Source organism: Monodon monoceros, unplaced genomic scaffold (genome assembly GCF_005190385.1).
Source record: "Monodon monoceros isolate NGI ecotype Baffin Bay Population unplaced genomic scaffold, NGI_Narwhal_1 Super_Scaffold_5, whole genome shotgun sequence".
NCBI lineage: Eukaryota > Metazoa > Chordata > Mammalia > Artiodactyla > Monodontidae > Monodon > Monodon monoceros.
This window is the reverse complement of record NW_021703782.1, coordinates 106022660-106039292: the sequence shown is the minus strand read 5'-3', so window position 1 is coordinate 106039292 and position 16633 is coordinate 106022660. Positions and strand designations below refer to the sequence as shown.

The following is a 16633-nucleotide window of genomic DNA, read 5'->3' as shown; positions in this document are numbered from 1 at the left end:
CATGTAAAAGAATGAAATTAGAACACTCCTTAACACCATACACAAAAATAAACTCAAAATGGATTAAAGACCTAAATGTAAAGGTCAGACACTATAAAACTCTTAGCGGGAAACACAGGCAGAACACTCTATGACATAAATCACAGCAAGATCCTTTTTGACCCACCTCCTAGAGAAATGGAAATAAAAACAAAAATAAACAAATGGGACCTAATGAAACTTCAAAGCTTTTGCACAGCAAAGGAAACCATAAACAAGACCAAAAGACAACCTTCAAAATGGGAGAAAATATTTGCAAATGAAGCAACTGACAAAGGATTAATCTCCAAAATTTACAAGCAGCTCATGCAGCTCAATAACAACAACAACAACAAAAACCCAATCCAAAAATGGACAGAAGACCTAAACAGACATTTCTCCAAAGAAGACATACAGACTGCCAACAAACACATGAAAGGATGAATGCTCAACATCATTAATCATTAGAGAAATGCAAATCAAAACTACAATGAGATATCATCTCACACCAGACAGAATGGCCATCTCAAAAACTCTAGGAACAATAAATGCTGGACAGGGTGTGGAGAAAAAGGAACATTCCTGCACTGTTGGTGGGAATGTAAATTGATACAGCCACTATGGAGAACAGTATGGAGTTTCCTTAAAAAACTAAAATAGGGGCTTCCCTGGTGGTGCAGTGGTTGAGAGTCCGCCTGCCGATGCAGGGGACACGGGTTCGTGCCCCGGTCCGGGAGGATCCCACATGCCGCGGAATGGCTGGGCCCGTGAGCCATGGCTGCTGAGCCTGCGTGTCCAGAGCCTGTGCTCCGCAACGGGAGAGACCACAACAGTGAGAGGCCCACGTACTGCCAAAAAAAAAAAAAAAAAAAAACTAAAATAGAACTACCATATGACCCAGCAATCCCACTACTGGGCATATACCCTGAGAAAACCATAATTTAAAAAGAGTCATGTACCACAATGTTCACTGCAGCACTATTTACAAAAGCCAGGACATGGAAGCAACCTAAATGTCCACCAACAGATGAATGGATAAAGAAGATGTAGCACATATATACAATGGAATATTACTCAGCCATAAAAGGAAAAAAACTGAGTTATTTGTAGTGAGGTGGATGGACCTAGAATCTGTCATACAGAGTAAAGTAAGTCAGAAAGAGAAAAACAAATACTGTATGCTAATGCCCATATATGGAATTTTAAAAAGCGGTACTGATGAACCTAGTGGCAGGGCAGGAATAAAGACGCAGACGTAGAGAATGGACTTGAGGGCACGGGGAGGGAGGGTGGGGAAGAGGAAGCTGGGATGAAGTGAGAGAGTAGCACTGACATATATACACTACCAAATGTGAAATGAACGGCTAGTGGGAAGCTGCTGCATAGCACAAGGAGATCAACTCGATGCTCTGTGACGACCTAGAGGGATGGGATAGGGAGGGCAGGAGGGAGGCTCAAGAGGGAGGAGATACAGGATATATGTATACATACAGCTGATTCACTTTACTGTACAGCAGAAACACAACATTGTAAAGCATTTATATTCCATTAAAGATGTGAAAAAAAAAAAAGTGAATTGAACCCAAGTCTCTAGACTCCTTCCCCAGTGTTCATTCCATTGTATCCACATCAAAAGACTTTCTTTCCCATCTGGTAGATAAAACAGGGTCAGTTATTGGTACATAATTCCACAAAAGAAATGACAGAAAAAAATCAGTTTTCCCAAGGTGAAGGTCAAGAAGACAAAAAAGAGAAAAACACACCACTCTATACCTAGACTCGGGCACCACCATGCCCCTTATGATTTACACAGCTCCAGGTACAGGAAGTTGATCATACTGAACAGACTAGATACCAGCAAACGGTTTTTAAAAATCAAGCTTTATTACTTATCTTTTGGCACTACGGTCAATAATTCACAGAATGGGTCGCTTCGAGCGACTCAAGATTACCAGAGAATCCTCCACAAGAAACACATCCCCACATACAACATTTACTACAGAGGAATAGATCCAAGAGAATGAGTCTTTCCATAAAGCAAATCTCAACTCTTATCTGTACAGCCAGACTCTGGATTTTTGTAGTGGCTTTAGTCAGGCAAATCTATCATCATTCATTACTCAGAACATGTAAAAAAATTATAAGGCAGTTCTCAATTCTTCCTCAACATCTTTATTAAACCCCTGACTCATTGCTTATGGATGCTCAGCTCATGTACAATGTTGCAAGCTCCATCTCAGCCCATCTTAATTCAAATTGAAAAACAAAGTTTGGTTCACGCATGCCGACTCATCCAGGAACCAAATTCCAAAGTAAGAGGACAAACAGTGCTTCCTGGTTCAATATAACATGTGTTAACAGTCCTAATCCCAGACACTAAGCTACCTCCGCCAGCCAGTCCTGCATGTGAGGGTTTGGGCCTCATCTATTAACTGCTACTTTAAAGGTGACCTTGAGTCTTTGCTCCTCCTGGGGGCAGCATGGGGGGAGGGGCTGGGGTGTGGTGGTGGAGTGAAAGCCACTTCAGCTCAGAGTGAAATGGTCAAGGTATTAACCTACCTTCTGAAAGATACTAGAGACAAAGGAAATCAAGGGTGAGATCAAGTGCTAAAGTCTTCTCATAATTTTTTTTTCAAATTTTTTGCAAAAACGAGAAAGGCCAATTCTGCTTACTCTGCCATGCGGACCCCTTTAAGGAGTCATCACATCTACTAAAGGACCTCTTAGATCTGTGACCCATGAAAATCTGCTCTCCTAGTGACAAGGTACAAGTACACAAAACACATATTGACATGACTTCTCCCAAATACAGCTGTCTTCAGTTGCTTTATTATTGTCCCTTTGCAACAAAATGGTGATGGTGGGCGATGGAGTAACATCAGGAACGCCAGAAGGAGGAAGTCAGAAAGCCCTTGGGGACAGGAATCTCCTTGCGCTGCAAACACTTCTGGTCAGGGAAAGACAAGGAAAACAGAATGATTCTCTGATAACACTGCTTCCAACACTTAAAGTTTGGAAGAAACTTTGAGGGACAGCAAGAGGAAGTAAGTCCTATGGATATAGTACATATATACACAATGGAATATTACTCAGCCATAAAAAACCCAAAATAATGCCATTTGCAGCAATGTGGATGGACCTAGAGACTGTCATACTGACTGAAGTAAGTCAGAGAAAGACAAATATAATATCGCTTATATACGGAATCTAAAAAAAATAGTACAAATGAACTTCTTTACAAAAGAGAAATAGAGTCACAGATGTAGAAAACAAACTTATAGTTACAGGGTGGGGGGAGGGATAAATTGGGTGATTGGGACTGACATATACACACTACTCTATATAAAACAGATAACTAATAAGAACCTACTGTACAGCACAGGAAACTACTCAATACTCTGCAATGACGTGCATGGGAAAAGAATCTAAAAGAGAGTGGATATATGCATATGTGTAACTGATTCACTGTGCTGTACAGCAGAAACTAACACAACATTGTAAACCAGCTAGACTCCAATAAAAATTAATTGAAAAAAAAAAAAGGTTGTCTCTAAGACTTCTCCTTCTGCATGAATTGCAGTGAAGGACAAATGCCAGGGTGTTGTTAATGTCTGTCCCACTCTCATCTCCCACAGCCTGGCCTCACCTTTCACTACTGCAATTTCCCCAACTGGGCTACTGGAAACTGGAAGTCAGTTGGCTGTCTTGGCAGACATATCAAAACGTAAAGTTTTTTGGCACTTGGAAAAAGGAGAGGAGTCTGGCTCAAACTGTAGCCTGTTTTCGTGGAGAAAAGTGACCACACATACCTGTTCCCTAGACCTGAGACTGAGAAAAGAACCTTGGCCAACATGCAAAAAGTGTATCAGTGAGATAAGATTCACTACATATATTTTATTCATCTCTTAGGAGAGCTTTTCCCCACGGGCAGTATGGACAATGACGCGTAGGAAGACGATGAAATAGCAGCCCTTAAGGTGAAGAGGGGTGGATGGACAAAACAGTAGGGTTGGGAAAAATCAAGAGGAAGAGACCACAGTCAGAGTCTGGATGTGCAAGACACGTCAGACACAGGTGCACTGGAGGTCGACAACAGTCTGGGATGTGCTGGTCTAAGGGCATCTTACCTCCAAGAACTGCTTGAGGCGTATGAAGGAACCCATCTGTCCTGAGCTGGTGATGGCTTCAATCCTACAGGGAGAGAAAAAGAAGACAGGTGAGTCACACCTATGACTCACACTTATCTTTTGGAGGAGTTAAGAGACCTGCTGATCTGGAGGAAGGGGCAGATCAAATGACTCACAGACATGTCTTCTAGACTGGATGCTGTCACTCTACTAAATGGTCTCAACATTTTTTTCTTTTCTTTTCTTTTTTCTTTTTTCATGCCCCCTGCAGTGGAAGCATGGAGTCTTAACCACTGGACCACCAGGGAAGTCCCCTTATTTTTTTCAAATAAGTGGATAAAGGAAAAGAGAGCACTGTTCCTTTCCAAGGTCTTTGTGATCAGGTGGGATGGGTGCTGCCAATGCCTTTCCCCACTTTGCAAGGCCAGTGAGTTGAGAGGAATGAGAGGGTCCTTGAAGGTTAAGGCCACAACAGAGCCAAGCAAACTGGCTGACCAATCAGTTTCACCAGCTGATTTACTGAGGGAGTTTTTGCCTCCTTGGTTTCGTTCATGACTGCATGTAATCACCATCCCAGATTATCTGGGGGAGTTTAGAAAAGAAGAGAGTTTAAAAAACGTCAGGTATCTGAATCCAAGATCTTCCTAATTTGTTTTTTTTATTTAGTCAACAATATTTAAGAGAGACTTCAGAAGCGTTTATTCAAATAACAAAGAGGAGATGGATGGGAGCAGATGTTACACTTAACACAGGTACTTAACTGAGTCAGAAACAGCATGTAACAGCAGCCACGGTATCTGACGTCGTAAGTTTTCACCTACCAAATCCCCTGGTGTCTACTCAACAAGTCTAATACCTGGGGAAGTAGTCCTCTTTGATGAGAAGTATCATCTTCCAGAACTGGACCTGGTACTGCTTCATGAGGGCATTCCCACACACCTAGAGGGGAAGGTGGGCACTGTCAGAGCAGGGAATGAAAATTCACACTCATATGAGAGATCCATAAAGGACAATCAGACCTTTGCCTTTTGTGCCTATCAAGAATTTCAACCACAATGCCACTTAGCCAGCTAAGCAACGGAATTAAAATCCAGCTTTCTTCTGAAGCATTTCTTATATACGGTAATACCTCCATTTAACCAGACTGTCGGGTAGCCAGGTGTTTCAGAAAACGTGAATCAAACTTAATTTACTATTGATTCTATGGAACAGGGTAGAAAGCCCAGAGATAAATCCATGTACCTATGGTCAACTAATCTATGACAAAGGAGGCAAGGATATGCAATGGAGAAAAGACAGTCTCTTCAATAAGTGGTGCTGGGAAAACTGGACAGCTACATGTAAAAGAAGGAAATGAGAACACTCCCTAACACCATACACAAAAATAAACTCAAAATGGATTCAAGACCTAAATGTAAGACCAGACACTATAAAACTCTTAAAGGAAAACATAGGAAGAACACTCTTTGACATAAATCACAGCAAGATCTTTTTTGATCCATCTCCTAGAGTAACGGAAATAAAAACAAAAATAAACAAATGGGACCCAGTGAAACTTAAAGGCTTTTGCAAAGCAAAGAAAACTACAAACAAGATGAAAAGGCAACCCTCAGAATGGGAGAAAATATTTGCAAATGAATCAATGGACAAAGGATTAATCTCTGAAATATATAAACAGCTCATGCAGCTCAATATTAAAAACACAAACAACCCAATCCAAAAATGGGGAGAAGACCTAAATAGACATTTCTCCAAAGAAGACATGCAGATGGCCAAGAAGCACATGAAAAGCTGCTCAACATCACTAATTATTAGAGAAATGCAAATCAAAACTACAATGAGGTATCACCTCACACCAGTTAGAATGGGCATCATCAGAAAATCTACAAACAACAAATGCTGGAGAGGGTGTGGAGAAAAGGGAACCCTCTTGCACTGTTGGTGGGAATGTAAATTGATATAGCCATTGTGGAGAACAGTATGGAGGTTCCTGAAAAAACTAAAAATAGAATTACCATATGACCCAGCAATCCCACTACTGGGCATATACCCAGAGAAAACCATAATTCAAAAAGACACATGTGGGCTTCCCTGGTGGCGCAGTGGTTGAGAGTCCGCCTGCCGATGCAGGGGACACGGGTTCGTTCTCCGGTCTGGGAAGATCCCACATGCTGCAGAGCAGCTAGGCCCGTGAGCCATGGCTGCTGAGCCTGTGCGTCCGGAGCCTGTGCTCCGCAATGGGAGAGGCCACAACAGTGAGAGGCCCACGTACGGAAAAAAAAAAAAAAAAAAAAAGACACATGCAACCCAATGTTCATTGCAGCACTATTTACAATAGCCAGGTCATGGAAGCAACCTAAATGCCCACTGACAGATGAATGGATAAAGAAGATGTGGTACATATATACAATGGAATATTACTCAGCCATAAAAAGGAACGAAACTGGGTCATTTGTAGAGACGTGGATGGATCTAGAGACTGTCATACAGAGTGAAGTAAGGCAGAAAGAGAAAAACAGATATCGTATATTGACACATATATGTGGAATCTAGAAAAACGGTACAGGTGAACCTGTACGCAGGGCAGAAGTGGAGACACAGATACAGAGAACAAACATATGGACACCAAGGGGGGCAAGTGGCTGTGGGGGGTGGTGGTGGGATGAATTGGGGGATTGGGATTGACATATATACACTTATATGTATAAAAGGGATAACTAATAAGAACCTGCTGTATAAAAAATAGATAAAATAAAATTCAAAAGAAACCAACCAAACAAAAGGAAACCTTAACTTACTATTGATTCTAAAGGTTTGACATACTTCCCATATTGTGACTTCAGGAGCTTTAAGGTGACTAGAAACTGTTGGTGTTATAGGCCAAATGGTCCCAGATTTGTTATGGCATGTGCCCCAAGCCTTTACTCTTTAAGAACTGTCTCCTTTCCACAGAAACCCTACCCTTTCCCTGTAGTGGGGTCCCTAATGGGCAGAGAGGACTATACGGAGCCTCCTAGACGAGACTGGTAATCTGTAACCCAAGCTGGTTAATCATATTTTCTCTCCTGGGAATCAGCAATCACAATGGTGGGACATTAGTCCCATTACACTGGGTGACCACACTGAGGCTGAGGGATATAGCCCAGGATGGCATCTTCTCCACTACGCACAGAAAACTTCAGAAAGTTGGTTTATAGAGCAAGAAGGAGGCAACCTGCAGGAAGAGCAGACATGGAAGACACGTGGTCCCAGGGGGAGGCTGCCTTGGTACCTGGTGGCATTCCAGTTCCTGGTTCCAGGCCCTGATGAGATTCAACCACACATCCTACCCTTGATTCTGGAGTGAGTCACTTCTATATCCCTAAAACAAATTCCTTTTCACTTGTACTGGGATGTATAGTTTTCTGTTCTTTAGAACGAGAAGACAACCACACAGCGAAGGAAAGTACACTGGGAAGAAAAATCAAAAGCTAGCTTTGTCTTGGGGATCAGGAAAAAATTTATGATACTGGACGCTAATGCTGTTCACCATTAAGTCTCTATTTCTTTTTTTTTTTAGCTCCTAAAATCCTTGTAATTTCCTAAGTGATAAAGGTAAAAAGAACATCTTTTGTTGTATATATATTTATGTATTTTAAAAATTTTTTGGCTATGCAGCATGTGGGATCTTAGTTCCCTGACCAGGGACTGAACCTGTGCCTTCGCAGTGAAAGCACGGAGTTGTAACCACTGGACTGCCAGGAAATTCCCATTAGTCTCTATCTCTATATTCCTTTCCCAGTCACGTCACACAGTGGCCCAAGGCTGCTTCAACCACTGGCTCTCTCTCGTGCGATAGCTGTATTACGTACCTCCAAGAAATCAAAGAGGAGGGTGGCTGTCACATCTGACAGGGGCTCCATGTTTAAGATCTGTGCCAACCAGCGCCAGCCATGATTTAAGCCATGAGGGTGAATCTGGGAGGAGAGAGTCGGTCACTGTTTAATCTCATTTTATGCAGAGATCTAAATTTCCACCATTATCAACCAGCCATTACCAACAGGACATGAACCCCCAGATCAGCTAACCTAAGCAGCTGCCACAGGGCAGAAACAACACAAGCCAAACAAACTGTCTTTAAATACTGCAGACACTGGTACCCACACATTCTTCACAGCATCCCTGCAACACAGGGCTGTCAGCTTCACTTTCAGGGATTCCACAGTTACTCTCATAGACATTTTATTTATTATTCTTGGTATCTTTAGCACAGAACCTGGGACATAGCAGGTGCACAATAAAAACTTCTTGGATTCAATCAACCTATACTCCTTTCTCTTTAGGTTTCCAAGTCCATCAACTTCTCCAACCCTCTAATCTCCATTCCTTGAAAAAAGAACTGGGCTGGCAGGTCAAAGCCCTGGCCCCCAGCCGTGGCTCTGTCATTGACAAGTGTGTATCACTACAGCTTGCTAAGCCTCCGTCTGTCCATCTGTGAAGTAAAGGTATGTGACCTAGATGGCCTCTAAGGCACCAATTAGTCTCTGAACAAATGACTCTGATGATCCAAAAGTTTCCTAATAATCAACATCAACTTCTCTGAAGAGTACCTATGAAGCAGCAATAGTCTTTAACTTATCATGTGACTGGACTGCCTCTCTGAAAGGTCAGTATTTCCTGCAGGTAAGATACACTAACGTGGACTCTGGTCCAACCTCTCATCATCGATACCAAGCCGCTTCTACTACCTCTTGTCGGTTTCCGTACGGCCACCGGAGCTGGATGATGGCGGCGTAGAGACGGATCATCCCGGACATGCGTTTTAGAAAGCTGTCTTGCTGTTCTGCTCTGCAATCCATCACTTTGTAGCCAAGCATCCTATGCGGGAGGAAGATATTCAATGGGACAAGGCCAAAGTGAGGGTGACCAATTACTTCTTATGGCTAAAAGTAACTATATTATTACTACATTTAGCATTATTATTAATACATTTTTACATGCTACTCACATCTATTATCAAATCTGTGCATCATATAAACCCTGAGAGGTAAATTCCCAGGAGGTAATGGATATCATTACCCCCATTTACAAATCATGAAAATAATGTTTAAAGAGATTAAATGATTTCCCCATTTTTGCAAATCTATTAAAAGACAAAGCAGGGATAAAATTCTAAGACCCCTGGATTCTAAATCCAGTGTTCTAAAGCCATCCAGTTTGCAAGACAATAAGTCTTTCAAAGACAGTTTGAAAGATACTGTATTCTCTGATAGAATGTTCAAGGTACATAAGAGATGTTCTGAGGAGAGGAAACAAATCTCAGTTCTATTTCTATTTCATTCATCACTCTAGGGACAGTAAGTAAGGAGAAAAACAACTTCACCTCTGATAATCTTCCAAAGCCATTCCCTCTTTGAAAGCTGGATAGAAAGGAACAGAGTAAGGACACTTCTTGTGCAGATGAGCAAGGATGAGGTCCCCCACTCTGGGGTGGAGCTCCCAGATCCCGGATGCCACGACTGCGATGGGGAATGCTGCTTCATGATGGGAGGCCACTTCCTCCTCCCCTTGTTTCTGGGAGCACAGACAAGGGGTGATTTTAAGTTAATACTCAAGAAAGGTTTAAAGGTTGTGCACCAGCCTCTTCTTCCCATACCTTTGGCAACAAGGTTCCTCACCACAAATTTCTCTGCCAGTTTGTACTGGACAAAGTCCAGGCCCTGTGGGTTAAGTGTGACGGACACAGAGCGCCCACCAGACTGAACGGGTTTTCCAGAGAGTAAGCTGTGGATCTTGTCAAAGATCTCCTTCAGCTTTGAGCCTGGGTATGAAAGACAAAGTTAGGGAAAAGATACAACTGCAGTCAATCTATTTTTTTCATCACCGCAGTAACAAATCCTCTATACAAACCCAGCTGTGCAGCCCTACAGAAGGTCAAAGCCTAAAGCCAAAACACAGATGCGGAAAAATTATGACAATCAAATCCATGATGTGGGGGATGAGAAAGTACACAAAGCGTGGTACTATTTCGAAGGAATTCCTTATTTGCAGAGTCAACTAATTCTGAAACTGACACAGCCGAGAGATGAACAGTAGTATAGAAATAGGTGTTGAGTTGTTACAGATGCCACGGGTGTGGCTGGTCCCTAGAGAAGTCATTTGCAACTCCAGGGAAAACCTTCTAAAGGATCTTCCCCAACTCACAGTGATTCCCCCCTTCTCTTCGACCTGCCTTCCTCCATCCTCAGCAACACAGAAGCTACGTTTGTATTACAGATCCTGTGTGCCCCATCTTCCACACTGGCTAGTTAGATTAGGACTAGTCACGCTGAGCTGATCAGCCAGCTGACAGAGTCGATTCCTTGAAGTGGCCACTCCTGTGACATGTACACATGTAAGCAGTGGGGCTCTGGCCCTGCTATGTGGACCAAAGAACAGCAGTCTACAAAATTAGAATGGAGGTGGACAGAGGGAAGCCAAGAGGAGAGAGAAAAGGGTCCTAAAATTTCTGGCTCCTGAGATCCAGCTCCATTCCTGCCATAGGCTCTGTGAAACTGCTATCTATCTATCTATTTAGGCTGTGTCGGGCCTTAGTTGCTGCACATGGGATCTTCCTTGTGGCACACAGGATCTTTTCTTTAGTTACGGCGTGCGGACTTCTTAGTTTCAGCATTCAGACTCTTAGTTGTGGCATACATGCGGGATCTAGTTCCCCAACCAGGGATCGAACCCAGTCCCCCAGCATTGGGAGCACACTGTCTTACCCACTGGACCACCAGGGAAGTCCCGAAACTGCTTTATCTTTAGAACAAACCCCCCTACCCCACCCACTTTTTCTTTCCTTTCTTTTTACTTTTCTTTCTTTCTTTTTTTGCTTAAGCAGATCTGAATTAGTTTCCATTATTTAAAATCAATGTTTGAACAAATACAGCATCTCCAGTTTAGAAATACCCTGCCAAATTCCTAATCACTTTAAGAAATATTTAAAAATCTCAGAAATATCCTCCCCAAACCACTGATTCAGTTCCATTAAAAAAGGGGAGAGGGCTCCCCTGGTGGCGCAGTGGTTGAGAGTCCGCCTGCCGATGCAGGGGACACGGGTTCGTGCCCCAGTCCGGGAAGATCCCACATGCCACGGAGTGGCTGGGCCCGTGAGCCATGGCCGCTGAGCCTGCGCATCTGGAGCCTGTGCTCCGCAACGGGAAAGGCCACAACAGTGAGAGGCCCGCGTACCGCAAAAAAAAAAAAAAGGGGGGGGGGGTGGAGAGCGGCAGCACATTTCTTAGGAAGTAAGAGAAGCAGGAAGAAACCAAGAATTAAATAATGAGATATCACAGAAATCTCAAGGCTAATAATCCCAGAAAAACAGAAACAGAGACTGTAACCTTACTGAGATATTAAAATATGTACATTTCCACACAAATTTACTCAGCTCACCTTCCTGCTAAGTCATACCCTACTATTCCTTGACTGACGGTTTCAAAGGGCTCCATTGGCCAAATCCCCAGCCGGCCCCTCTCCCCGTGGCTCTCCAGTTAGGAAAATCAGGTCCCAACCCTATGCCTGATATGGCTCCCCACATCCCATATGTCACAACGGCACCATATCCTTCTTTAAATTCTGCTCCGAATCTAACTACTCACAGACACCCACCTTTCAAGAGGCAGCAATCAGGTCACCTCTCTCTCAGTCATTCAACATTTACTGGGCACTAACTCTAGAAAATGTTTGTGTCTGACTGGGCTGTAAGCTCTTAAAGTGCTTACAATAATGATGGAGACAAAGGGACATATGGAATGGAATGGAATAGGCAGGAAAATGAAGAATGGCAAAACTAGAGTCTAATCAGATATAGAGAATGAACTAGAAGAAGCAGTCAGGGGGATGACTCGCAGGTTTCAACTAAGGTGACCGAGTAGATAAGGTGCTATTGATTACTTAGAGCGAACAGGAGAAAAGGCAGGCAAGAGGAAAATGATGAGTTCACATCGGAACATTCTAAACCTGACAAAGCTGAGGGGCATCTAGGCAGAGCTGCCCCTCGGCTAGCTGGAGCGAGGGAACCTGAAGCTCAAAGGAAAGGAATGACCCAGAGACCGATCTGAGTGTCATGTGTGCAGAGGTCAAGTCTGACACCATGGGGGTTCTTTAGAATGAGAAGAACTTCGGGGTAGAAGCACATCCCTGAGGACACACTTACCACTGATGTGGGGGCAGGAGACTGAGGAACTCACAAAGGAGAAAGAGAGGGAGGAGGAGAAGCTGGAAATTAATGATGCTGCGGAAGCCAGAGGAGTAGAGGTGATAGAGGGAATAATCAACAGTACCAAAAGGCAACATGGGGACTTCCCTGGTAGTGCAGTGGTTGAGAATCTGCCTGCCAATGCAGGGGACATGGGTTCGAGCCCTGGTCCGTGAAGATCCCGCATGCTGTGGAGCAACTAAGCCTGTGCACCGCAACTACTGAGCCCATGAGCCACAACTACTGAAGCCCGCGTGCCTAGAGCCCATGCTCTACAAGAGAAGCCACCACAACGAGAAGCCCATGCACCGCAACCAAGAATAGCTTGCTGCAACTAGAGAAAGCCTACACATAGCAACGAAGACCCAATGCAGCCAAAAATAAATTAATTAACCAAAAGGCAACAAGAAAATTAGAAAATACTGAGAAGACACAGAATCAAAAGAAACAGATTTTAGAATGTGAGTGACAGGCATGTTTAAAGGGAAGGGAGCCTGTAAAAGGGAGTAATTTTGCAGAAAACAGGAGCGATCTCTCTTGAAGGAGATGGGAGGGGATAAGAATAAGGCTCCCGAGAGCCTCGTTCAAGGCTTAGGCAGAAGGCTAAGTGTGGGCCGGAAGGGTAGCGCACCTTTTGAAGCAGGAGACGAAGAGGTAAATACAGCTGTGTGTCGGTGGAAGGGGGTGCATCTGAGGATCTCACACCTGGCGTCTCAAATTTTCCTGATGAAGGAGGAGGCAGGGCTGCCTGCGGTCAACTGAGGGGTAAAGACCTGAGGATGAGCCTGAGGAGAGCAGCGAAGGTGTGGAACGGCTGTTCAGTCAACCTCGCCCCCGTTGCCTTGGCTATCAAAGGAAATGGCACTTTCAATTCTAGAAAGTGATACGTGTTTACTTATTTGACCTTGCCCTGTTCCAGAAAGAATTCCAGGCAGCCACGTGATATGGAAGTTCTGTCATGTAGCCTCTCAAGGGCAGGAACTGCAACTGCTTATGCTTTCTGGGCAACAAGTTACTCAAGGGAACTGGGACCCAGGCTAAGTCAGAGCAGCTTGCCCGCTGCATGTGCTCCCCAGCCACTGGGCAGCACAGTCTGTACTGTGGAGGCTTCCACATCTGAGGTCTGTGAAAATGAACCTCTGTTTCTAAAGAATAGGAAAAAGGGGTCTTTCCCCTGTCTGGTTCTTCCTCTCTAAATCTCAGTCTCTGGAGAGAAAAGGAAAGCATTCTCAAGTGTTAACAAGCAGGCTTCGAGTCTGGAAAAGCTAATGTTGTAGGACAAAAAGCAAAGAATACAAGTCACATCCTAGGTTCTCTTAGGGGTGCTTTCTGCAATAACTTCTAACTTTAGGTAAGAGCCTTCCTAAACAATTCACTTTTTTTTCTTTTTAGCTGCCTAGGGTCTTCATTGCTGCGCACGGGCTTTCTTTAGTTGCAGCGAGTGGGGGTTACTCTTTGTTGCAGTGCACAGGCTTCTCATTGTGGTGGCTTCTCTTGTGGAGCACGGGCTCTAGGCATGCGGGCTTCAGTAGTTGCAGCACACGGGCTCAGCAGTTGTGGTGCACAGGCTTTGTTACTCTGCAGCATGTGGGATCTTCCTGGACCAGGGATTAAACCCGTGTCCCCTGCATTGGCAGGCGGATTCTTTTTTTTTTAATTAATTAGTTTGTTTTTATTTTTGGCTGTGTTGGGTCTTCGTTGCTGCACGCAGGCTTTCTCTAGTTGCGGCAAGCGGGGGCTACTTTTCGTTGCGGTGCAAGGGCTTCTCATTGCGGTGGCTTCTCTTGTTGCGGAGCATGGGCTCTAGGCACGCAGGCTTCAGTAGTTGTGGCACGTGTGCTCAGTAGTTGTGGCTTGCGGGCTCTTGAGCGCAGGCTCAGTAGTTGTGGCGCACGGGCTTAGCTGCTCCGCGGCATGTGGGATCTTCCCAGACCAGGGCTCGAACCCATGTCCCCTGCATTGGCAGGCAGATTCTTAACCACTGCGCCACCAGGGAAGCCCCTGGCGGGCAGATTCTTAACCACTGCACCACCAGGGAAGTCCCCAATAACTTACTATTAATATATAGCTTATTTTTTTTAATGTGTCAACAAACACATAATGATTTCCTTCTACATGTTGAAAGAAAACAAAGGAGAGTAAGCTATATGCATATAGCTTATATACCTAATCCAACGGTCAACATTTGTTGAAACACATTCTATTTATAAGAACCTTACAGATAAGTGGATTTGGAATCTCAAAAAATACTTGTACAATGTAGTGAAGGGCCGTGTTCTTAATTCCTCTGACCAACCTGCAATGGTGGAGATCTGGCTCACTGGAATGGTGGCAGCCTTCTGGAGGTCCATCCTGATCTTTTTGGCCTGTCAGAACAGAGCAGTGAGAAGGCAGACAGTGTTCTGAAGAGCTGAGTAGACGCCCTTAGGGTTAGGGAATGTGACACGCTAGCTACATTCCTCTGGGACACAAGGCTGTGGGTGGCAACATGTGGCCCAGAGAATTCCCAACTCCCGCCCCTCCTACCTGACTGTCTTTGCTGTTGCTCAGTCCCTCAAAGGCCAACACACACTGACTGGAGGCCTCCTGCAGCTGCTGGTACCACTGCATTGTACTATCTTGCACCTTCACCTGGAGGTCTGAGGGATGAAAGAAAGGCTTTCATAATAGGAGAATTTCTTAAACATTTAATATGAGCCAGGTACTGTTCTAATCACCTTATATATGTATTAACTGCTTTCACTGTCATAATAATCCTATGAGGTAGATTCTATTATTATCTTCATGTTACAGATAAGGAAACAGTCATGGAAAGGTTAGGTAACTTGCAAAAGTCACGTTGCCAGGAAGTACAAAAACTAGATTCCCACTGATCTGGCTCCAAAGGCAGCGTTCTGAACCACTATGCTATATCGATGCTCTTATGTATTCAATAAACATATATTCTATACATACTTATTTAAAATACTCAGTATCAGCAATATTTGGAATAATACATCTACTAGAATTATACAGAATTTCAAGTCCTCACGGCAAATGCTGGAATCTGACGTGAGGCTTCACATCAACGAAAATTAAATTTAATTCACTGAAAGTACTGAATTTTACATTATTTAAAAGTTCTGGTAAATTGTCCTGTAGCTTAAATATAATATTCAAAACACGTTCTTGTTTCTTTTCCCATTCTGAAACTTTTAAACATCAAGTTGAAGGACCATTTCCACACCGAGACCTACCTTCATTCAGCTTCCCTCCTGGGCCCTGCCTGGAAGCTGGGGGCTCTTTGCGGACCTCTGGCCCCTGCTGCACCTGTGACTCTTGCCGCTTTACCTGGGCCTCCTCTTCATCCTGCCTCCTCCTGTCCTCACAGGCCCTGGCGATTTCCTGCTGCAAGTTCACAAGGAGGTCCCGCATTTCCTGCAGCGCTCTCTCAGCCACAGCTTGCTCCTCTGCTGTGGGAAAGCCGTTCTGTCACAGCGACAGAGGCAGAGCTTAGTGGTTATTTCCTAGGTACCTGAGGTGCTGAATCATACCTCACACAAGTCCACAAATTTCTAAAATGGAATTGTGCCAGTGGAGTACCCACATTCAACACGTTGATACCTACTGCTTTCCTGTTCTCTTAAAGGTAATGCCGATTTACCATCACATCCACAGGATCGATGGAGAAATTTTTCAATGCTCTCACCAACCCTGGCTGGAATAACTTTTTTTTTTTTTTTAAAGATGGTAGCCAATTCTTTTTTTATTTTATTTCATTTAATTATTTATTTTTTGGCTGCGCTGGGTCTTTGTTGCTGCGCGCGGGCTTTCTCTAGTTGTAGTGAGCGGGGGCTAATATTCCTTGTGGTGCGCGGGCTTCTCATTGCAGTGGCTTCTCTTGTTGTGGAGCACGGGCTCTAGGCGCGCAGGCTTCAGTAGTTGTGGCACGTGGGCTCAGTAGTTGTGGCTCCCGGGCTCTAGAGCACACGCTCAGCAGTTGTGGCGCGTGGGCTTAGTTGCTCCATGGCATGTGGGATCTTCCTGGACCAGGGCTCGAACCTGTGTCTCCTACATTGGCAGGCGGATTCTTAACCACTGTGCCATCAGGGAAGCCCGGAATAATTTTTTAAAAGCTTGTGGCAATAGTCTAGATAAAAACTGAACCAGGTTTACATTTTCTTAGAATGACACCTCTTTGGTTATAGTGCATTATTCCTTTGAGTCACTGACAAATTTGAGTTCTTTATCTTTTATTAAGAACATCTGCTCATAAATGGGCTCACAT

The 16633-nt window shown here is 44.1% G+C and overlaps 1 protein-coding gene across 1 annotated transcript in view; it reads right to left on the bottom strand.

The window, feature by feature from the left end:
- Window positions 1-1878: 1878 nt before the first annotated feature.
- GLE1 (GLE1 RNA export mediator) overlaps window positions 1879-16633 on the bottom strand; it is a 43660-nt gene continuing 28905 nt past the window's right edge. Inside the window, exons 7-16 of the mRNA XM_029203061.1 lie at window positions 15603-15834; window positions 14893-15005; window positions 14663-14732; window positions 9803-9945; window positions 9508-9698; window positions 8873-9002; window positions 7997-8101; window positions 5002-5084; window positions 4146-4209; window positions 1879-2965 (exon numbers count right to left, since the gene is read on the bottom strand). Coding sequence (XP_029058894.1) covers window positions 2897-2965; window positions 4146-4209; window positions 5002-5084; window positions 7997-8101; window positions 8873-9002; window positions 9508-9698; window positions 9803-9945; window positions 14663-14732; window positions 14893-15005; window positions 15603-15834 — 1200 coding nt within the window. The 3' untranslated portion in view covers window positions 1879-2896. The remainder of the gene's footprint in view (window positions 2966-4145; window positions 4210-5001; window positions 5085-7996; window positions 8102-8872; window positions 9003-9507; window positions 9699-9802; window positions 9946-14662; window positions 14733-14892; window positions 15006-15602; window positions 15835-16633) is intronic.